Source organism: Gavia stellata, chromosome 1 (genome assembly GCF_030936135.1).
Source record: "Gavia stellata isolate bGavSte3 chromosome 1, bGavSte3.hap2, whole genome shotgun sequence".
Taxonomy (NCBI): Eukaryota; Metazoa; Chordata; class Aves; order Gaviiformes; family Gaviidae; genus Gavia; species Gavia stellata.
The window spans coordinates 124048661-124072181 of NC_082594.1; the positions used below are offsets into that span (position 1 = coordinate 124048661).

At 39.4% G+C, this 23521-nt stretch overlaps 2 protein-coding genes across 2 annotated transcripts in view; both read left to right on the forward strand.

Moving 5' to 3' along the window:
- Positions 1–8612, forward strand: part of SENP7 (SUMO specific peptidase 7) — a 44750-nt gene extending 36138 nt beyond the window's left edge. The window contains exons 18-23 of the mRNA XM_009813507.2: positions 333–535; positions 968–1020; positions 1336–1373; positions 1604–1672; positions 3841–3991; positions 8356–8612. Of these exons, the coding sequence (XP_009811809.1) occupies positions 333–535; positions 968–1020; positions 1336–1373; positions 1604–1672; positions 3841–3991; positions 8356–8493 (652 nt within the window). The 3' untranslated portion in view covers positions 8494–8612. The remainder of the gene's footprint in view (positions 1–332; positions 536–967; positions 1021–1335; positions 1374–1603; positions 1673–3840; positions 3992–8355) is intronic.
- Positions 8613–15062: 6450 nt separating this feature from the next.
- Positions 15063–23521, forward strand: part of IMPG2 (interphotoreceptor matrix proteoglycan 2) — a 78910-nt gene continuing 70451 nt past the window's right edge. Inside the window, exons 1-2 of the mRNA XM_059822282.1 lie at positions 15063–15141; positions 16463–16723. Coding sequence (XP_059678265.1) covers positions 15063–15141; positions 16463–16723 — 340 coding nt within the window. The remainder of the gene's footprint in view (positions 15142–16462; positions 16724–23521) is intronic.

Here is a 23521-nt window from a genome sequence, read left to right on the forward strand (position 1 = left end):
TCACAGATTATTTTATTACTTTTTTTCTTCTTTTTTTTTTTTTTTTACAGTGTGGGATGGGTGGTGAGACATTGATAAATTGCTGTGGTGGGTTTGTTGGGTTTTTTTAAAGGAATTGATACTTATTTTTGCTGTTATACCACAATGCGAAGTAAAAAATGAGTGAGAGGATTAGTATGAGATGTCACAAAGAAACATGGCAACGATGGTTATGTGTCACAGAACAGTTGTCCGTGAGCTCTCAATGTTCTAAAAACTTCTCATATCCTTTTCGGAACCAAATGTTATACAGTTTTGACTTTTTTCCCCCCCTTCTCCCCACTGCTGGGCAGGTCTCATTGGTACATTGCGGTTATCTGTTTTCCTTGGTTAGAAGAAGCTGTGTATGAGGATTGTACCCATCAGAATTCATTGTATCACCAGTCTCCACTTTGGTCGGAGAGTGAGAACACTGGAACTGGTTCAGTGTTGGCCTTTCCTGGTGACTGCAAGGATGAAGAAGAAATGGATGCTAACAGAAGTTTATTCTCAAAAGGTAAGTAATCTAGAAAAAAAATCTGTCAAGCTATATACAGTTCTAATAGTGTCTTAATCCTTGAATGAGAGATATGATGTCTTAAGAAGTATCTTTCACATCAAGATTGATGTAATACGTTTTTGTATTACCATGCATAGCAAGGACTGCACTGCATTCTTGTTGTCCACAACTCTGGAAAATGCTGGAAGGGACATGTAAAATCAGTGGCTCAGATCTCATCAGGAGCGGAAAGTTCTTGGATTTCAGTAAGAATTTTATCAGGAAGGCAGGCACTCAGTAACTCTGCTATTTGAACGTTCAGAAGGGGAGGAAAATTAGTTTATACTTCACTATCGTATTTTGAATACTAATAATGATGAATTTGAAAATGAAAATATTTCAGTTCGGTAATATTTTCTTAAGACTTTTTAATTTGTTCTTTTGTACTAGGTGGCAATGAAATTGCTGCTTCTGCTTCAGTCCTGGATTCAGGTATTTCTAAAGTAAGTGCCTTTTTGTACTGACAGGCTCTGAAGGCTCTGATACTTGACCAAGTGATTTTGCATCATCTTTTTTGCAGCACCTGTCGATGTTTGTGTGGCCTGCAGTATGTGGAAGGCCCTTTGAATTAGCCTAAAGTCCTCCTTTGCCTACTTATGTTGCCTATGCTATGCTTTCACATGTTTTAAAAACTATTTATCAGTTTTTCCCTTTCTGAAATGGGAACCTCTCTGGCTTTACCTTTAAATCTATGAAGACATTTAAGTTTATAATTGTTGTTGGTTTTTTAAGGTTACTTTTATTTTCTCTTCTCCCAGATCTCCCTAAGTAATTCCAAATGGCAGATTTGTAAAAGGTACGTGTCTGTTTTCAAGTTAATACTGTATTGTTAAATTATATTAAGAAATTTTGCAGTTACTCAGTTATTTGTCATAAAGCCACAGCTGTAGGAACTTGTCCATTTTTTTCCACCTTTGTTCAGATATTGATGTTCTTGTTAAGCTGTATTCAAACAAAATATTTGCTTTGGTAGTGTCAGTAATGAAAGACTACAATGATTTTTGTGTGTGTTTTTGTTGTGTGCAGGCCTTGTATACTCATCTTAGATTCTTTGAAAGCTGGTTCTGTGCAGAAAACAGTTCAGGTTTTGAGAGAGTAAGTAACTACAGTTTCTATTTATTACAAAAAGATGCTGCTGGTCATATTTCTATGTTCAAAATACTTTTCTCTATAAAAGTGTACATGTCTAATGCTAAAGGAAAATCCATAAAGAGCCATGACAAAAATTGCAATAGCAATACAGAGGTGTGTGTGAAAAGCCTGTCTTTGTTCTGCAGCCCAGATATAATGCAAAAATTGTAAAGTGGACAGTCTTTTTGAAATTAAAAAAAAAAAATATTAAAAGTAGAGGGGGTTCGGTAATGGAGGGTGTTTTTAAGGGTAGAAAAACAGATTCTTTAAAATGAATACTTTGAAACTTAAATGCTTAATTTTCCAAAGGACTGATTTTCATGTTTTTGATGAAGCTTACAGAATTACAGTGTTAAATCCACTCCTATCTATGTGCAAAAATGTAGAAACTAGACTGAAGCTGTCTTAAAATCTTGATGTGTCAGTATTGTTATATCGGAATGGTATTATTTGTTTGAAAAGTGAGAGTAAAAATATATTCAGTCTTTTATGTGGTAAGTATGTAAGTATTGGAAGAATGTCTTCAAACTTTCAGTACTTTTACACACTCCTAATGACTTTAACATCAATAACTTTTTAAAAAGTTGCGAATATTAAATATTTGAAGCTAAACAGTATTCTTTTTGTTGTCTGTTGTATCCACTTCACTGAAAGGAACAAAAATCTGTAAACCAAATAGTACATCCTTCTTGTAAAAGTAAATTCTTCAAAATACTATGTGAAGGTTAGATAAGAATTAGAAGTTCTTGTGAAACCATCTTTTCCCTAGATAGAGAGGCCTCCCTACCATGTGTGTCTTAGGAGGAAGAATAAAATAGCAAACTTTTTTTTTTTTTTTTTTTTTTAAATCTCTGTGGGATGTATGCTTTGAGCTACTCCTGGGGTTGAAATTCCAGAGAGGGTGGTTTCCTGGAGTTCAGAGAGATGTCATGAAAAGTCAGAAAACAAAGAGGTGATTTATGGAGTTGTGAGATAACGGAAGTTTGGGAAGCAGACCTCTTACTATTCCTTCAATTTGTAGTTACACTCTGAAAGCAGAAGTTTAAGGAAACTGATGCAGGGGTTCCGTGACCTCTTCTTTCCTTGAGTTGATTTTTGTTGTGTTTTGGGCAGTGGTCAGGCTCAAACAAATTAATTTTAAAGTCTACAGTCATAGGTTCTTGCAGTTTCTAGGCAATGTGCTTCACTGAACTGTCTTCATCTTTGAATTGTTTCATGTTTGCCTTCTTTTCACAGTTGCATTTTCCCCAAAGGTGTTTTGGGTGTTTTATATGTGTTTTTATTCTCAGAATTGCAAGGACTTGGGGCTTTTAGAAATCAAACACAAGGTCTGACTTAATGTATATATTTTTTATTCCCTAAAGTCAGACCTTATGTTTGATTTTCACAAGCCCTGAGCCTTTGCAACTCTGACTGAAGTCACCAGAAAAGTATAGGTAACTGTTGCCTTTGAAAATCAGACCCTTATGCTTTCAATCTCATCTTCAAAATCAGTGGCCAGCCCAGAACGTGGGGGTCAATGAGTTGCTACTGAAGCACAAGAACAACAGAAAAGCCTGGTAACAAATAAGTCATAATCATTAAAGAAGCGATCCCCTAAGGTTTTTAACAGGTCTTTATATACCTTGTACACTAGTAGGTTGCAAGGGTTATATTGGTGCAATTGTAACTGAAGTTGTTTGTAAGGTGAATTCTAAGGTATTTTTAATGGTTTGCTTAGGTTAGAAAACCACTGCTGACCTCTTAGGATGAACCCATGAAAAATCTGTGTGATAATCAAGAAAGATTACTTCAGTTCTGCCTTTTGTTAACATTTAAAAATGCCCTGGTATCCTAATAGCTTGAAGAAACTCAGCACAAATAGCTGTTTGTTTTCCAATAACATCATGCATCTTTCTGTTTTGTATATTGCATATTATGTGGTGGAGATGCCTCTGAGTGTGATAGAACATTGGATAGTGGAAATCGCGTTGTTCCTTGTATGAACTTCTTTGACAGATTCTGTGAAAGAAATTGGTTAAAGCTATTTTAGCTTTTTGGCCAGCTCCAGAACAACATTGACTAGTATTCCAAAATGCACTGAGCTTGGGAGTTATTTCTCAAGTGTTTAACCTGTTTGCTTTCTTTTGTAGGTACCTTGAAGTGGAATGGGAAGCTAAACGAAAAACGCATCGAGAATTCAATAAATCAACAATGATTGATCTGTGTCCCAGAGTGCCTAAACAAGATAACAGCAGTGATTGTGGGGTCTATTTGCTGCAATATGTGGAAAGCTTCTTCCAGGTACAAATGGAAACTACCTTCCCCTTTCCCCCAAATCACCTTAAACCCAAAAAACCTATTTCTGAGAGAAATAGCCAGACAGAAAAGCCTGTGATGCTCAGCCTCAAAAGCGTCAAAGCCATTTGAGGAAGAGGAGATACAACCCATTCGAGTAGTGGCAGGGGTCTTTGTATCTGGAGCACAGACAGTTTCTCATCTGTGTTTGTTGGCAAATGTTTCTTGTAGTTTAATGTGGCTTTTACATTAACACATTCAATATCCCTAACTATTTGGGTGTATTTGGAGTCCATTTAGTTTACGCATTTCTGGCCTACAGATGTTACAAAGGCATCTTTTCTGTGCATCTCTTCTTGTAGCCTCTAAAACTTTGGTCAGCTTCTGCATTGGCCTTTGAGTGGCTCTGCAGGCAGCAGCTTCTGCAGAGAGAGGGAGCGGGGAATCCTTAAAAGGGAATGCACAGAGTTAAGGGAGCCTCTCGTTCCTGTTCAGCACATACCTTTAAACATCTGCAGATGCTGGGCCTCAGGCACTGTCTTTTAGGGTGTCCCCAACTCTTCCTCCCCCTGATCAGTGCACTGCCCTCTTACTCTGGCCTTTGAATGGCTCTGCTTGTTTGATGCTTATACATGTGGTCCACATTCTCTCTGAGAGTCCTGTGCGTGGAAAGCCTTGTGTGAGGCCTTGGCCAGCGGACAGATTTTTCTTCTGTAGTAGAACGGATCGCCATTCCAAAGTGCCTGTACACTAACGCACACAGTGTGGGGAATAAATGTGAGGGATTGGAGATCTGTGTGCAGTTGCAGGGCTATGATCTTGAGATTATGGGGACGTAGTGCGATAGCTCACGTGACTGGAGTGCCGTGATGGATGGATACAGGCTCTTTAGGAACAACAGGCTGGGAAGACGAGGAGGTAGAGTTGCCTTTTATGTGAGAGAGAGTAGCTGGAATGCATGGAGCTCTGCCTAGGGTTGGATGAGGAGCCAACTGAGAGCCTATAGGTAGTGATTAAAGAGCGGACTAATATGAGTGACATACAGTAGTGGGCATCTGCTGTAGGCTACCTGATCAGGAAGAAAAGTGGATGAGGCTAGAAGCAGCCTTATGTACGCAGGCCCTGGTCCCCGTGTGGGACTTTAACCACCCTGACATCTGCTGGAGGGACAACACAGAAGGACATAAGGGATCCAGGAGGTTCCTGGGGATCATCAATGACAGCTTTCTGACCCAAGTGATAGAGGCGCCAACGAGGAGAGGTGCTCTGCTGGACCACATATTCACAAGCAAGGAAGGTCTGATTGGGGATGTAAAGGTCAAAGGCAGCCTTGGCTGCAGTGGTAATAAGATGGTGGAGTTCAGGACCATGAGAGGAAGGAGCAGGGCAAAAAGCAAGATCACAAGCCTGGACTTTGGCCTTTTCAGGGATCCGCTTGGAAGAGTTCCATGGGATAAGGCCATGGAGGGAAGAGGGGCCCAAGAAGACTGGTTGATATTCAAGGAACACCACCTACAAGCTAAAGAACAGTTTATCCAAGTGAGCAGGAAGTCAGGCAAAGATGCCAGGAGGCCTGCATGGATGGAGGAGCTGCTCCTGGCAAAACTCGAACATAAAAAGGAAGTATACAGAAGACAGAAACACAGACAAGTAACCTGGCAGGAATATAGAGGCACTGTCCAAGCATGCAGAGACATAATTTGGAAAGCCAAACCCAACTGGAGTTTAATCTGGTGAGGGGTGTTAAAGGCAACAGGAAGGGCTTCTATAATTATGTAAGTAGCAAAACGAAGAGTAAGGGAAGATGTGGACTGATTGCTGAATGGGGCAGGGGCACTGATGACGCAGGACGTAGAAAAGTCTGAGCTTCTGAATGCCTTCTTCATCTCACTCTTTACTAACAAGACTGGCTTTGAGGAGCCCCAGGCCCTAGAGACTGGGGAAAAGACTGGAGCAAGGAATACATACCCCTGGTGGAAGAGGATCAGGCTATGGAATACTTAAACTGGACATTTATAAGTCCCTGGGCCCTAGTGGGATACTTCCATGAGTGCTGAGGGAACTGGCTGATATCATTGTGAGACCACTCTTGATAAGCTTTGAACGGTCGTGGCAGTCGGGAGAGGACTGGAGGAAAGCAAATGTCATTCCTACCTTCAAAAAAGACAGGAAGGAGGACCTGGGGAGCGGCAGGCTGGTCAGCCTCACCTCGATCCCTGGGTACGTGATGGAGCAACTAATCCTGGAAACCATTTGCAGACATGTGAAGGACAAGAAGGAGACTGAGAGTAGTTGGCATTGATTCACAAAGGCAGGGGGGAGTCATGCTTGACCAACCTGATAACCTTCTATGATGAAATGATTGGCTTGGTAGATGAGGGGAGAGCAATGGATATTGTCTACCTGAACTTCAGCAAGGCCTTTGACACTGTCTCTCATAAGATCCTCATAGAGAAGCTGATGGAGTACGGTCTGGATGCGCAGTGAGTTGGACTGAGAACTGTCTGACTGGATGGGTCCCGAGGGTGGTGATCAGTGGCCGGCAGTCTAGTTGGAGGCCAGTAACTAGGAGTGTGCCTCAGGAGTCAATAATGGGTCTAGTCCTGTTTAAAATCTTCATTAATGATCTGGATTTTGGGGCAGAGTGCACCCTCAGCAAGTTCACAGATGACACAAAACTGGGAGGAATGGCTGATACACCAGAGGGTTGTGCTGCCATCCAGAGGGACCCTGAGACGCTGGAGAATGGGCTGACAGGAACCTCATGAAGTTCAACAAGAAGTGTAGAGTCTTGTGCGTAGGGAGTAACAGCTTCAGGCACCAATATATGCTGGGGGTCACCTAGCTGGAAAGAAGCTTTGCTGAAAAAGACCTAAGGGTCCTGGTGGACACCAAGTTGAACGTGTGGCAGCAGTGTGTCCTTGCAGCGAAGAAGGATAGCAGTATCCTGGTCTATGTAAGGAGAAATGTTGCCAGCAGTGGGAGGGGGGTGATCCTTCCCCTCTCCTCAGTGCTGTGTCCAGTTCTGGTCTCCCCAGTACTAGAGAGAGATGGCGCTATTGGAGCAAGTCCGGCAAAGGGTGACAAAGATGATTAAGGTACTGGAGCATCTCTCCTGGGAGGAAAGGTTGAGAGACCTGAGACTCTGAGAGAAGGCTTGGGGAGATCGTATCAATGTGTACAAATATCTGAAGGGAGGGTGCAAAATGGACAGAGCCCTTTCCTTTCAGTGGTGCCCAGTGACAGGGCAGGAGGCAGTGGATGAAAACTGAAACACAGGAGGTTCCTTCTGAATGTGAGGAAATGCTTTTTTTTACTGTGGGGGTGACCAAGTGCTAGTACAGTTTGCCCAGAGAGGTTGTGGAGTGTCCCTCCTTGGAGATATTAAAAACCTGTTTGGATGAGGTCCTGGCAACCGGCTCTAGGTGGCCCTGCTTGACCAGGAGGGTTGGACCAGATGAACTCCACAAGTTCCTTCAATCCTCAACCATTCTGTGATAGATGAGTGTAGGTGGAAGATGAAATTCTTTACCAATGCTTTTGAACTGCCCGTTCTCTAACAGTGGGGTCATGTTCTGCTTGCAGAAGCAAGGCCAGGACAAGGTGGTTGTAATTTGTCCTAAACGTACCAGGGCTTATGGACAGCAAATCATGATGCGTTTTTTGCTTTGCTTTTTCAATTTATCGTTTATGACTTTATTCAAAGGAAGGAGAAGGAGAAGTACAAGCATGGCAAAAGAATGAAGAGGGAAAGAGGAAAAAAAATTGACTTTGGCAAATCAGATGTGGTGTTGTGGTCTTATTGCCAAAACTGCCAGCATCTCTCAACCGTTTCAATTTGCTATCCTCTTCTGTTCCGAATTCTCCCCCTCTCATGTCCTGCTAAAACTGCTAGCAGTGTTTTAGTCTCTTTGTTGTCTTCTATCAGACAGACTAGCTCATGGCAGAAAAACACATGCTGAGGCAACAAAATCTCATCACGCTTAAATGCTGTATGCTTGATCCTTCCTTATAGCGTGCTTGTATGTGTGTGTTTTGTGACTGAAGTGCATCTGTCCCTGTTAGATATCAAGAGTATGCCTAATTGTATCATAGTACATGGAATCTGCCTTGAATATGTGCTTATACTGATGTATCTTTAAGAGAAGTGATGATAACCTGTTTGGGGTTTACAATGAGTAGCTTGTGGTAAGGGTATGTATATATGTGATTACTATGGAGGAAATGGAATTTGACTTCGAAGACTGTCACTGTCTCATGGAAACTTGTTTGTGCCTCTTTAATCTCAACAGGAATGGAAGGGTTTGAAATTATTTTTGAAGTTTGTTTTAGGAAATTCATACTGCAAATATTCCTTTTTCTGTTACCAGAATCCCATAGTTAACTTTGAACAGCCACTGCATCTGGAGAAGTGGTTCCCTCGTCAGCTGATCAGAAGCAAAAGAGAAGAAATTCGAGACCTGATCTTGCAACTGCACTTTCAACAGCAGAGTGGCAGCAGCAGCTAATAAACCTAATAAGCCAGACCTGGCAAAGAACATTGCTGTATAAAGTAACCGGAACTCTGCTTAGCAGCATTTGGGCTCTTTCTGCCTTGCAAGGAAGGAAAAAAAAAAAGAACCACAAGAAGTATTTTGTTTGTTCAGTGTGTATTTATTTAAATGTTTGGGGTTTTTTTCATTTGGATTGTGTGGTCACAGAATGCAGTTGTGTGGGGGAAAGGAGAAAGTTGTAGATAAATGTGTAAATATGTAAGTTGAAGCTAATACATATGGATTGCTAATTGATTCTTTACTTGGAATATGAAAGCTGCATACAGGTATGTGCCACAAGGATATAAAATACTTTCATTTTTTGGAGCCTGTTCTTTACAATTCTATATAAACATGGATGATCATGTAGGAGTCAGGCCTGAAGAGAGGATTTAGACCCTATACTGTGTCTCTATCGATTTTGCAGCTCATACAGATAGAATGAATACTATGTATTGTTTTAATTTAAGGATCTAATATTGACTCTCTTTAGAGATGTATTTTTTGTTTTGTTTCTGATTATACACAGAAGTAGTCTGCATGTGTCAGAAAATTCTGCCAAGACTTGAGGCTGCTGAGTTTTGATTTATTTTTTGTTAATTATTTTTATTTTTAGCCCTTCCTAGCATTTTCATCATAAGATTTATTTCCATGAGCGGAAGAAATTTGCTTGAGAGTGACCATTGAAATCTTTTAAAGTTGAGAGAGGAGTTTTAAAGTATTTTTTATGAATTTTTTTTCTTACTGGATTTTAGAAGAAATCGTGCTCTCAAAGTACATGCCAATACAATGCATGTAGGCAGTAGATTTTTAATCCTATTCACCTTATTTCTGGGAGTTATACCTGTGAATCTTATGGCATCACTTGCATTAGAAAGGCAAGCAATTTGTGGCTCAACAACCTCAAAAGTTAGAGGTTTTTTACTGAAAAATAAGGCCATTTTCATTCAAAAAGGTCATTATGTTATAGATAACATGTCTTTAAGATACGTAATTTACATATAAGAAACAGGATTTATACTTTGCTCAGGAGAATTGAGTAAAGATGCCCCAATATTTGAGTGTTTGAACTCGGATGTGATTTGATAAACGAGCACAAATTTATCGTTGTCTTAATATGTATTTATGTGGTTTTTCCTCAATGATCACATAAAACTTCAATAACATTTTGATATGTGCACACTTTTTTCTGTAGTTACTGCATGATAGAAGGTGACTGTTTTAAGAGGATGCTTTCGGCTGTTCCGCACTGTAAGTAAACTTAAGTGTCATCGCAGCCTTCAGAAGGACCATGTGTCAGATACAGGTGGTTTTGGTGGTTATCTACAAAACCAGAGCTCTTAAAGCTGGAAGAAGGCTAGAGAGCTAAAATAAAAATTGAGGGCAACCTGAGGTTGTGAACATTTTTATGGCATTGCAGAATTCTCAGGGCCCCTTCCCTCAAGACAACTCTGAAACCTAGCATTTGGAAAATCCAGTTATTACTTCAGGTTCTGTACAGTCATCCAAAAAAATGGATGTTTCTCAAACCAGGAAGCATTCTTTCTGGAGAAGAGAGGCAATTTTAAAACAAAATAATTTGCTGAGCGCAGTTACCTTCTGTATAGCTGTGAGCAGCCTAGTGCAATTACTGTGTCGTTTTTGTCTTTGTTTCTACTTTAATTCTGTAGTTTGTCACTACCCGCACACCAACATCTGTCCCCCTCATCCCAGATGTTTTGTGGCTTTCATTACCTAAATCACAACATCAGCATTACTTACAGGGATAATCTGTGTCTTTATTGTAAGACAGATGAAAGATAAAATGCGGAAATATGTGCCCTTTCTCTACACCTTTTTAATTGACTCATATTTTTGATGTTCCCTTATGACAAATAGTTTAGGCTTTTTCTTATGGTAAAGTTAGTTTTTGTTATGAAATAATTTGTTCTTTTTTAGGTTGACTGGTTTATAAATATTTAAAAGCAAAAGTCATGTATAAACTTTTCTAAATTGGTTTTATAACATTAAAGGATTGTCTTTGTAGATTTGTTAGATATGTGCTATGAGAATGCCAATACATTTGATATTAAAATTATCTCCAGAAGTTGCTGAATGTGATTGTTACCATTCTTTTTCCAGCTGCCACAAATAGCCAGTGAGCTAAGCGTAAGATAGGCCATCTTGCTGCTTTTAACATATATACACAGTATGTGTATCTTAACCCAATTTGTATCAAAGTGATTATTTGTTCTCTAATCCTTATAAAGGCATGCAGCTAGTTCACAGCTGCTTGTGGCAAGCAAGGCTGCTTTTTGACTCAAGAGCCTTACAGTTGCTTTCTGTAGTTAGGCTAAAAGTCTTGACAGCCTGAATGACTAGCCTGGGAAATGCCTGGGTCCACCAGCTGCAACCCACCCCATTCCAGCCATTTGCATTTAAACAGATACGTGGTGAATGCTAGGAAGTGTCTGTGGAAAAAGTTACGCTCCAGGTACCTTCGTCCTTCCTTTTTAGTTGCTAGAACTCCCCAAAGATAACTTTTAGCATATATAAAGCACAAGACTGACTCAGGGTCCTTTTTGCACATCTCCTGCATCTCCGTTTCCTGTATTAATCCCTGTTTAACTGAAGTGGTGGAGTGGCATGATACTTCGAAGCAAACCAGTCTTTGTAAGGCTCTTTACCCTACACTGTGTAAATTTGGTTTCAGGGTAGTGAATTGTACTCAAAGTGTTAAATGTAGCTATCTATTTCTTTAAAAGAAACTGCTATATTCTGTCTGTGTGGGACCAGAAACTGGCTTCCATGAAGAAACCTGAGTCATGGAGATCCGTTTAAGGTACTGTTGGCACGCATGACACAAGAAACAAGGTGGAAGAGAAGTAACTTGCAGGAAGTAAATATTCCAGGAAAAATATAAAAAAAACCCTTTCATCAAGAACTGAAGTGGTGAATCGTGAGACTGCAAGTGTGCTTTTTTAAATCTGTGGACTGCTGTGTTTTCCCTCTGGAATTGCAGGCATAGATTCATTGCAGTCCATCTGTCCTTTCTGGGACTCGCCTCCTAGAATTTGACCCTGCAATGAGCTTGCAGTACTCGGTAAGTACTACACCTTACAAAATAATTACAGAAGACTTAAAAGCCACAGTAGTAACACTTTTATCTTGCTTATGACAGAAGCAGAATATTGCTTCTGGCAACCCCACCAAAAAAAGAGTCTAGTTTCTAGATGGAAAAACAGGAATTGTAGAATGAGACTTGAAAGGTCTCAGGATTGAAAATGTTTCCATTAATGGTTGAATAAAACCAAGACCAACAGCAATAATTCTGTCTAACAAAACTGAAGTTGGAAACACTGTTCAAAGATGAAGCGGAGGTACCAAGATCATCTTTGACTGTTGAGCAAGGTAAGAGATGCTTATCTGATCAACAGTTCAGAAAAGGAGGAATGCTGAGAATAGGTTTACATTACACGGACAGAGTAGATAATGAAAGTTAGATTAATTTTGTTGACCTCACTTCCTGATTTTTCTGCTCCAAATACTTCACAGTACTATGTGATGGAAGAGGTGGCAGCACGACAGGCTATGGTGGGCTGAGTTTGCACAGCTGGAAGGCTCAACAGCCTCAGACCTTGCTTATTCTTGGGAGACAGTTCAACAGGGAACTCTCTAGGGGCACAAGCAAAAAGTGGTAATGGTGCAATGCTTGACAACAGCAACCACAGAAACTGAACAAGTGAAAAGATTTCATCTGAACTAATTTTCTCAGCTAAACTGATTGGGAATTTGGTTGGAGAGTCATGTCGAATGCCATCAAGTCAGTTACTGTAGTCCAGTCACAGGAGACAATTTATGATCTTGGTATTAAGCCCTGTGAGCTTGGAGATAGGGAGTGTCTGCCATCATATGGCTCTTTGTTAGAGGCATTTTCATTAAGGTATACTTTTGTTTTGCACTATTTAGCTACAGATGAGTGGATTTAGCTTTTTGCATAGATTGCATTTGAAAACAATGAAATTATTTAGGACAGCATGTGTGCTGTAGCAGAACTTCAGTGACCGTTACCTTGTAGAAAATGATAATCACATCTGCTATATGAAAGTGCATATCCTTTCTTTTCAGAAAAACAAATCGTCACAAAATTGTCTTTTTATTTTTGGAGGTACTGATGTGATCTTGGCATGTTATGTCACTAGGATTATACATCCCTTTTTTCCCCAGCAAGAATATACTTTTCGTAAGTACTTGTGAACAGATGCAATTTGGCTGCTGGAAATGAAGAATTATGCATCTTCTGATGCAAAGTATTACTGTAAAAACTTAGTCAAATCAGGGGAGCAGCTAATTTTCAAAGGTTATTTTGGAAAACTATTGCAAGGGTTGTTTTGCTTGTTTTAAGAAACTTTAAATGATGATTGTGCTTTTAGTTTTGCATTTTGCTATCATAAGCATAGGAGATTTTCAGCTGTTGCAAATCTAAATTTCAGTGCTGAAATCAGTGTTGAATTTAAAATTGATAGCTTGAACTAAATAAAACTGAATTTAAATGTTTAAAATATTTTATTACACAGAAGCTGATATAACCATACCATAGTAAACAAATTTTGACAGAGATATAAAGCAGGTAGTTTTTATACTATTCACATTCTGAGCTGATGAAAAATCCAGCAGTGCTGTAAATCTGAAGACTCTGCAGGAAAACTTTTAATTGGGTTTTATACTCTTACTGAAGAACGTGTATTCTGAGAATTTCCCCTAAAAGGAGTAGTTGTCATGCATTCTTAAGGTAAGTTAGCTTTTGCCTTTATAAGCATCTGTAGTATTTCTAATCTTGATTCAGTTGCATTTTTGCAGGGTAATGCAAGCAAAAACATTCATGACATTAAAAGCACAGGTCTCTGCAGAGGATTAAAAAAAGGCTGGTCTGTGTTGTTGAATACAGGATTGTAATAAAGGTACCCAAGCTAGCCTCAAAAGTTGCTCTGTCTACGTAGAGATGCTGAAGAGGACTTCAAAACAGTTTATGAGCACCAGTGCAATATTGTTTCTTGTATCATCAGGACCGTTCCATTTACAGCTTCAGTGTGGTGTACTGAACTTGGTGGTGCTGCCAGTATTGTAGTTAGCTTGACAGAGCCAGCCTGGGTGAACAGTGCTGGTTTGATAGATCCAAAATGTCTGATTCTAAGAAAACTGTTTGGGAATGTTAGAGCAGCTCAGTGGTTTAACTTAAAGTGTAATTTAGTAGTTTTGTGGAAAAATCAAGGAAAATATGTTGTTGTTTTGAAAAATGTTTACTAGAGTCTGTTAGATGTCAGAAGACAGAGCCTAAAAAGAAAGGTGGCTTTGTCTGATTCCTGTGAGTGTCCTGTGTGTAGTATCAGGAATTACCAGTGGTATCTGAATTGTTGGAGTTGAGCAGAGCAGCTGGAAGAGAGGAGTCAGCAGTGTATACCTAAGGAGCTCTGTGTAAGTGCTCTGCAGACTGTCATCTGGGAAGCCTTGGGAATCCAGCTTTGAAATATTTATGCAAAACCAGTACCAAAAATAGTCACTTCAGATAAACCAGCAGTTTGCTCAGATTGATCTGAACACAGTAACTAGCAAGTCCTGAGTTACCGCCACCCAGGAGACAACCCTGACGGGGTTTTTTCTAGTGGTCCGAATGCTGTCTGCCATTGCAGGACTGCTTCCGTACACGTTTCCACAATGAGCTGACCCTGGACAGGAGGAGAGCTGAGATTGCCACTGCTTTCCTGCACTCTGTCCTTTCTGCAGTTCTTAGCTGATCTTCAGGTATCTGTCCTAATTTGTTCCTACTGCTCATGTCAGATAATACCTGAACAGAGATGAAAGAATCACAACTTGCCCTGGCGTTAATCTTTGGGGGAAGCACCTCTTCCGGGATGTGAGAGACAGTGGTGTAACAGCACAAGATTTTCTGCTTTAGCACAGACTCGGGCAGCAGGGCTGTATTAGCTCTGTCACCAGACGAAACAATCCTACAGAAAGATTGCTTCGGTGTTCTCTACATATACATACGTGTTTAAGCAAGTCAGTGTGGTTTTAGATACATATATTTGTAAAAGCAGAAGACAAAACACACTGAGACCTTCCACTGGAGACTAGTGTGCTACCTCTAATGTTTTGTGGTCAGCATGATTTTTAAAAACGGCAGAAATTGAAGGGCCAATGAAAAAACATGGTTAATTAAATGTGAAAGGTGCTGTCCTTGTTTGGACTGTCTGTTAATGGTATGACAAGCTCTGGTAAAGAGCTTAGCTGGTCAGATTAAAATTAAAAAATTGTCTCGAGTCCATCTGCTAGCTCCAAGGAGTTTACTTCCATCACCTTGTTTCTTCACCGAAGCGGAATACCGTCTTGGTTGACTTTTTTTACCTAATGTTTTTCCCAAAGGTAATTATATGTGACGTCAAGACATTTTCAAGAAGGGCAGTGCTCTTGGCTGGTTCAAGGATACGCTAAAGACAACAGCTCTTTTCCTAAAAGGGATTTTCTTTTTTTTTGTTGCATATTGGGTTTTTTTGACACAAATAAGTATGTTTGGCTTCATTTGGAAAATATGTCTTTGCCTTCCGGTTTTGGGAATGATTAAAGGCGATCTTCAAGTAGTTGCAGGTAATGCAGAAATCTTATTCATGTTCTTGTTTTCAAAGCTTACCTATGGCAGTGTGTAGAAATAAAAATACCTCTCTGCTTTAATTATAACAAAGGGGATTAATACAGAGAAATGTTTGGTCAAATCTGTGCCGTGATATCAGTGTAAATATGGGATACTTAGAGTGATTTCCAGGAGGTATTACTGTACGTTTGTGTTGTTTTGAGTGTAGAATGTAAGTACAGGAGGCAAGTTTTTCCAGCTTTGAGAGACATTAATTACTGATAAATGTTTTCCTTGGTACTTTTTTTGTTAATAATTTTGTATTAAATCTTAAAAAGTGAGGTTCTGTCTTCTGCTTATGCACACTGCAGATGTGTCCGTTTGGGTAAAGATTGGGCTTTTGCCTTAATGACCTTTTTTGATGTTCCCTTCTCCCTCTGATGTACCATCTGATGGTGGTCTTCTGCACTAGACCTGACTATTAATATACCATCAAAAGAACCATGTTCATCTTTCAGTCGTCAAAGTCAAAGGTGCTATTGACTTGGAAGTTGCAGAATAAGCTCCTAATCTGATGGGTGAAAAATGCCATACATTTATTACTATTGTTTCTCTAATAAATCATTCATTGTGATTTTTCTTCAGTCATGTTTTCTGAGGAAAAAGTGAAAGAAGACAGCTGAATTAACTGATTTCAGATCAGCTGACGGCTGACTGTGGAGGATAGAGAATTAGACTGTCAGGCTAAAACCAAATGGACACATTCTCCCCTCAGCTGTGAAGTTTCCTCTGGAGTGATGTGGAACAACTAACGTAAGAGGGAATTTTAAAAAAGCTAAAGCTGATGAGCCCTTTTTTTTCCCTTTTCTGTTTTTTCCCTGCTCTAGTCGGGTAGGGACCTATCTCATGGTGGTGAACTTGCTAGCTGTCAATTCAAGCAGCTTTCTTGATGCAAGGGGTATAAATGTTTCTTGTGGAAAGAAAGTATGGAATAAGGGGACTTGTTAATTAATTAATTACTTACTTATTTCCTGGCCCTGAAAGCTTCTAAGTACATGTTTATTCACAAATATAGTCCCATTGACTTAAGCCAAATCACAGAAGGTAAGTTAAACACACAACATTAGCATTCAAAGGGTTAGAGCTTTTAAGTTATGTTATCATTTGATGCTGTAAAGAGCTTAAGGTTGTTTATAATAGTATAGTCATACAGGCAGGTTTTGTTAACAGAAAAAAAGCACAGTTAAGTCCTTCAGAGACCAGAACAATGGCATTAAGACACATATGATTGCATCACTATCTCATCTGAGTAATTTATATGTGATTTGAATTTTACAGCAGAAGGTTATTCAGCTACAGAAGGAGGACAGGCTACAGACGGTTCACCAACCCCTCGGCTCAGTGGCTGGCAGTTGGCAAACCCTTCTCTGCCTCCTGAGTTGAAAAAGCTTAATGGCATTGTGAAGGCTGAACAGGTCAACAAGCATTTGCTGTTACGAAGAAAGCGGTCCATTCTGTTTCCCAGTGGAATTAAGATCTGCCCTGATGAATCTGTTGAGCAGGCTATTGCCAACCATCTGAAATATTTCAGGCTCAGAGGTAAGTGATTGTATATTTCATGGGTAATTGATAAAGAACATTTATTTATAAAAAATTAATAGATGAAGCTTTTAAACATAATAAACACCAGGCCATAGGAAGTACATTATTACCCAAGAAAATTAGTTTCCTGTGATAATCTTCCTTATGAGAGCTGTTCTGAGCTAAAAAACCCACCTTCTGGTTACATCATACATAATAAAGACTCTTCAGTCCCTGAAACCACAGTTAGTATTTAATAATTACTCATCCTTCCTCATAGAACAATTTGAATGCTAAGAAAAATAGGTCTTACGTACAGGTTAGCTAAATGTCAGAGCTTGTTTTTATTTAGTGTTCTTCAAGTGCTAGCAGAATTCACTGAGGGATCTTTTAGAAAAGAGTCAAGTCTGAGACGTTAGTGTCTCAGCCATGTGAGTTTTGACAGTGGCTGGTTGTGCAAAGTGCAGTATATTCTGTCTAGAAAGCCAATCTCTGTGTGTCAGGCTATAGTATGTTAAAGGTAAAGCCTTTCTTTTAAGATGTAGAAGTTAGTGTGACAGCTTTCTGTGAAAAGCTGAAATATTCCCAGTAACAGCTTCTTTCATGTGATGAAATATTACAGCAATATGATGTATTTTAAACCCTTCCATCTGACAACATTGGAGTGGGTCATCAAGGTCATACAGCACTTTCTGGTATTTGTGTGTCTCTGTATTGTAGTGTTCAAACAATTCATAGTGTCTTAACATGTTTGCACGTAATTGGTGAAACAGGAAAGAGCTACTGTCACTTAAAGGAGAAGAAAGGGTGTTCAGAGACTTATGTTTAATGAGACTTTTTTGATTGCCTGTGGAAGAAACTCCCACTGGTAACTCAATTTATTCACTTAGAGCAGTGAAAAACAATTAAAACTGAGAGTTGCTGAGTGTCTGCATAAAAGTAAACATAAAGGATGTATTTGGAGAACAAAGTGGAATTATATGAGATCAGAGCCTCATTCAAATATGAATTGTGCCCAGCTTGTGAGGGATGTTGACATTGATGATCATGCAGACAGTTTGACAGGCTTTGCAAGCTTCTTGTTTATGTCCACCCAGTAACACTCAACTGTTCTTTGTTTTGCTCAAAATGAATCCATACTATGTGCTTTAACTGCAGTCACCCCTCAATTATCTGTGATAGCGGTATGTCAGGGCAATACCAAGTAAGCAGAAGCGTGAGTGATAATAAAGAAGGAAAATCTGTAAATTAGGTTGTAAAAGCTTATTTAGAACTTAACGGTCCTAGGTTGAACCAAAAATCCACCTAGTCCATCTGCTTCCCTACTGGACTTACGGCTTCCCCAATCCAGAAGGATTTCTTGAGCAGAGATGCTATGACCACCCTTAGCCCTTTCAACGTAAAACTTTTCCAAAAGATCTCTGCAAGTAGCAGAGGTGACTTTAATGAGCAGCAAGATGAGCAAGGTCTGGTTCAAGCAATTTGTCATCTTCATTCTGTTAGCAGCAATGCGCTGCACCATGAGTATTTGGTTATGTCTAGTTAATCGCATCCTGAGTAAATGCAACTGAGATAAGTGAGAGTTGATTACGCTGTTACTTTCATTCACAGTAAAGCTGTTCCTTGAGTGTTACTGAATTATATACTAGCTTTTTCTTGAAACCATGCTTTTACTAGCTAGTTGAATCAGTGCAGTGATAAAATAGTGAGATGGACTTTCTTGTGCCTGCACTGTCAACAAAATAGTGCTAGGAAAGCCTGTGGTCACTGTTCAGCACTCAGAGACCAGCTACTATCACAGATTAGAAAAATAACTGATCCCACAAGGGAATAAATATTAACGTACACAGAATCTGTTGATTTTTCAATCTCAGTCTGCATTTTTAGAATCTTCTTTTTATTCTGCATCTGTTGAAGTAAGGAATGACATTAATAGCCCATAATTTCTCTGAAAAGGGTGGTTTCAATACAGTCTATTCTTTCATAAGTTTTACTTTACTATCAGCAAAAAACACTGCCGCTACCATGGAAGGAAAGGTTGATTGCTGTTTTGATACAAGAGCTTGTTAGAAAAAAAGAAAAGGTTTGCATGTGCTGATTATCTGGGTTACATTTGTTCTAGCTATATCAACCTTAGAAGGAAACAGGGGGAATATAATTATTTATCTGTCGCTCCAAGCTTTATTTACTTTTGCTAGCTTGCTAAAGCTTCTATTAGTGTCAGAGATTGACTGATGAACGTTTCTATCATAGGTTTTAAGCAAGTTCTTATGTCATATAGCTGCAGGCCTAACAGTATACAGCTTTTTTTTTTTTCAGACTACAACATCTGGATTTTTTTAGCCTTAAAAAGATACAAGATAGAGAGATATGATAAATATATAATAAATAATAAAAAATAATTCAAAGGGCAGCAAAATACAGGGATCTGGAGAAAAATCAGTATTTTCTAAACCAGCAGTAGCACCCTTCAAGCATATGAAAGTCTAAGTAGTGGTATGCTTATTCACTGGTCATTGTTATTATTACTGTAGGAGTCGGAAGCACCAGCCAAGAACAGGGGTGGGTTTGTACTTGTTTCTCTACACCTGCAGTCTAGAAGACAGATTTCTCAAGTGCTGATTTATTCCTACAGTCAATCACACTGCAGAACAAACTGAGTTTTGCATTAGCAGAAGATACTATTTTCAGTCTCTTTTGGGACAAATCTGGGATTATGATTGTCTCTGTACTTCCAGTATGATATAGTCTCTGCATCTCTTGTAGCTGTATATGGAGGTTGCTGCTGTTGGCCAGCTTTGTATTTCGTTTCTTAGAATATAAAGATGGAAATCAGTCATAGATGCTTACAGATTGGGTACTGTAGGCCTATGGGTTGGGTCTTACAGAGTATTTTTAACACGTCCTTTTAAATGGTTGTAATGTTATGGTTGCTGCCGGAAGAGTCATGTAAATCTAGTGGTGGTTCATAGCTGGACTGTTGTGATGAACACCAAGTGTGTCCAATGGGCAACTGGAGGTTTCAAAAAACAGATTTTGTGGAAATCTAATAGTGGGATTTCAGATAGTGAGTGTGCTGAATATGGTAATGTTGATTACTGATTATGATGTTCTTTACTGCTGACGGGGAAATGGTATCCCAAGCCCCTGTTAAATAAAAATTATTATATGAAAAATAGCCATACCCGCTCAGATGAAGAGTCTGTTGTGATCAGTCACCTTATGTAGACAATTCAGTGAATCTGTCCATTTCCTTTAGTGTAAATTGCCGGTAGATGGCTGAGATTTGTAATAGATTTGGAAGTTGAATTAGCTAGTGGAACAGAAATGAGATAAGGATTGTAAGGTAGCATGGCTTGCACCATTTCCCTACCCTATGCCTGTTAACTGGGTAAAACAAAGGCTGCTGGATTTTGACATCATGGTTCAGAGTTAATACTGCTGCTCTTTGCCACTTCCAAGATGTAATTACTCTGGTCATGACCTTTCCTAAGTTCTGTTTGCATTTTTTCCTACTGTGATCCACTGTCTTAAACAATTCAGTGTATGCTCGTGAGTGAGTACATCTTCTTTTCACAATAGTAGATCAGATAGTCTCTCTGCCAGAACTGTATTTGTCAGCCAGAGCTTCAGATAAAACTGAAAATCTAAAGATAGTGTTTAAAGATACTGACCAAAGAAGGAAGTAGACTGTATTCTATTGTGTCATAGCTGATGAGAGGCAAGGACATTTTGGTACTTTGGAAAGAATAAGAAGTATTTCTCAGGAATGAAGTTCTATGCATGATTATGATCCCTAGATTTGGTAATCTCGGGCATACCACTGAGCTTTCTCATTCTCCCCTTTCTTGGGTCACTTCAAATCTATTTACTGAAGCGTTAGAAATAATGATGTTAGGTTCTGCACATGGACAGAGTTAAGAGTGAAGTTTCAATTTGATGCTGAAATCCTAAATGTTACAAATTATTCAAATCTTGCTGAATAATAATGAAAGCAAACAGTCAAAAGTCAGAAAAAGTACCTGGCTAAAGAAGCATACAATAAGTAAAGTGTCTGGCTGAGTGAGCCTTTTGTCTTTGTTTCCCCCTCATCCCTGGCACACATTATGCATAGCTCATACTCAGCCAATAAGTTTCTAAAGTTTATTTGCAGAAGGTCTTGTTCTGTCTCCTTCTACATTTGAATTATTAGATGTCAGCATATGCTTCTAAAACGCTTGATTTTTCCCATGAAAGACACTCCTTTGTAATTTCTGAAATATTACTAATGAGAATAGTTTATGTGATAGAGTTTAGTGTGTTAGCATTCAAAGAAAAAATCTTTCCTGTGCATTAGCTAATTCACATTCAACTACTTTAATTTAAAATCCTGGTTTGTTGTGTATATTGTTTAAGGGTCACTATGTTAAAGGCTATACACAGCATCATTTCAACAATAGATGAAGTGATTTCTCTGCATGTGTGTACATTAATTTTAGTGAGAGTGCTAACGAAGTCATTGCAGAAAAGATCTCTTAGGAGATGTCTGTCAGTCTCCCTGTCACTGTAGTCCTTATCAAAACCCAGTGCAATTAAGCCATTCAGTTGTGCAGAAATTGTTAGAGAGGAGAAGGAGTTGGCCTCATGTTGCCTCAAAATAGAATATTCAGTCTGATTCAGTGCTCCTAGCCACTGTACATGATTCAACTCTTAAGAAGCACTAATGAGATTTAACTGGGATTAAACTCCAGCACTGCCCACTTACACAAATGGCCAGAAAGCCACCCTACCACCTACGAGGTGCCCAGTGCTGTCATGTGGTGCCCCTTCTGTTAACCTGAGAAATCCCTGGGCATGGACTGAGTGTAATAGGCTAATTGTCTCTCATTTGAGAGATAAATGCATCCTGAATGGTAAAGCTGGAGCCGCAGAGATGCTGTATCCTACCCAGCTGCATGAGAGGTAGCCATATAGGAGAATTTCAGAGAGAAAGAGAGATCGATCATCTCACCACAGATCTTAGTTGGAGGTTTTGAAAGCAATGATGAAGTCTTTAGGAAAGCAAGCTTCACATCAACTTTTTTTTCACCCCTTCCTACAGATTTATAGGGCTGAAAAGAGCTTGTGCCTGCCTATGTGGAATTTTTTTGGCTGAAACACAATTTATCTTAAGCTTTTCAGGATATTCTCTATTATTTGTAAGTACTTGAACATAAACACTGCATTTGGAGCAGATAAGCTCCCAAGGGCTTGGCTTTTCAGCTTCCAGAGTAGGTATGCTGGGATTCACACGGTCTTACTACATGTCCGGCTTTCTGAAGCAGCCTTTGAAACCTGTTACAGCCTTTGAAAGTCAAGACCTTGCCTACTTTAAGTGCCTATCACACTTTGCTCAAGGGCATGGGCCGAATGTGCTGATCTTTCAATTTCTCCTACATCCTCTCTCACCTTGAAGGTGATTATCTCAGTGATGGGTTAAGTGACTTCTAGTTTCTGAGGCATTTCAGGATGGAGTACATGCAAAATGTAGTATGTGCATGCAAAATGTACTTTGGGGAAAAATCGCAGAACAAGCCATCTGGTTTGCATTCTTGGTTTGAATTGTGGTTTATTGTGCCAATCAGTTACATGTCTTCTGTGTACTTACTAACTTTCCTGTAGGCAGCTGGCATGATCACATCTCTGTAGGAAGGAGCCTCTCTTCATCTCATAAGCTTTCATTTTTTGTAACATTTGAATTCTTCAGAGGAAAATTGCAAAGTAGCCGAGAGATCAGTTAACACTAAAATACAAGTTATTTATTACTGCAGCCATGGGATGAAGGAAGTAATTTTCTAGAGGAGCTTACCTTCCCACCCACGTGTAGCTTCAAGGCTCTTAGCTTGCTGCCTTAAAAGATTGATCTCGATTTTATGATGCTTTTAATCAGTATTGTTTGCCAGGGATTAGAGGCCTCATCACAAATCCTGTCTCCTCCAGGGCCTGGTGTTGCTAATGCTGTCCCATATATCTGTGCCTGTGGCTACCCCTGTGGCAGGCTAGTGAAAGTTTGGCTTGAGATCTAGCCATAAAGACAGGCTCTTCTCACGTGCCTTGAGGGCTGATCTGCTGTTCAGGTGGCACCAGGCAGCACTGCTGGGTCTGCTCAGCCGTTCCTTCCTGATCCTGGCAGGGCTGGCTGCTTGGGTGGTTGGTTTTTAAGGGTTTTGCATCTAGTCTTAGAAACCTAATTCCTGGAAAGATCATAATGCAAAGCCTGCACAGCAGATTTATTTTACTTAATAGTTGGAGTATGTTAACACAGCATATTGTATTAAGCAAGCAGCTTCAGTCATAACTCTCAACTGTTGGGCTCCTGTCTATTTATTGTAAGCTCTGATGCTGCAAATTTTTTCTATTCCCTATCTACTTTAAAGATTTTATAGTTAAAATTCAAAGTTACATTGCTAGTCAAAAAGCTTACTGGTAGATCTGTTTGGGTGGCCCTTCCCCCCCCCCCCCTTTATTTTCTATTTTGGTTTCAAGGAGTTGCTATTTTAAATATTAGTCAAAAGTTGGTTCATTTGTTGTCAACGTATGTACATAGTATATGTGGTACAGGTACTGACAAGGTGCTGGAAGGTTAGAAAGGAAAGATAGTGAATTATTTTTATATAGTAAAATATAGTTATTTACTGAAGCTCTGAAGCTTCCAGGAAAGTCGTGTTTAACTTTGTGTACGTTTCTATGTCTCTGAGTTTTGTCTACAGAGTCTCAGAATGCTTATAATCTAGTTAGGAAAAACATGTTTTTCTTATATGGGAGTTCTCAAGAATTTGTTGATAAGAAACTTTGAAA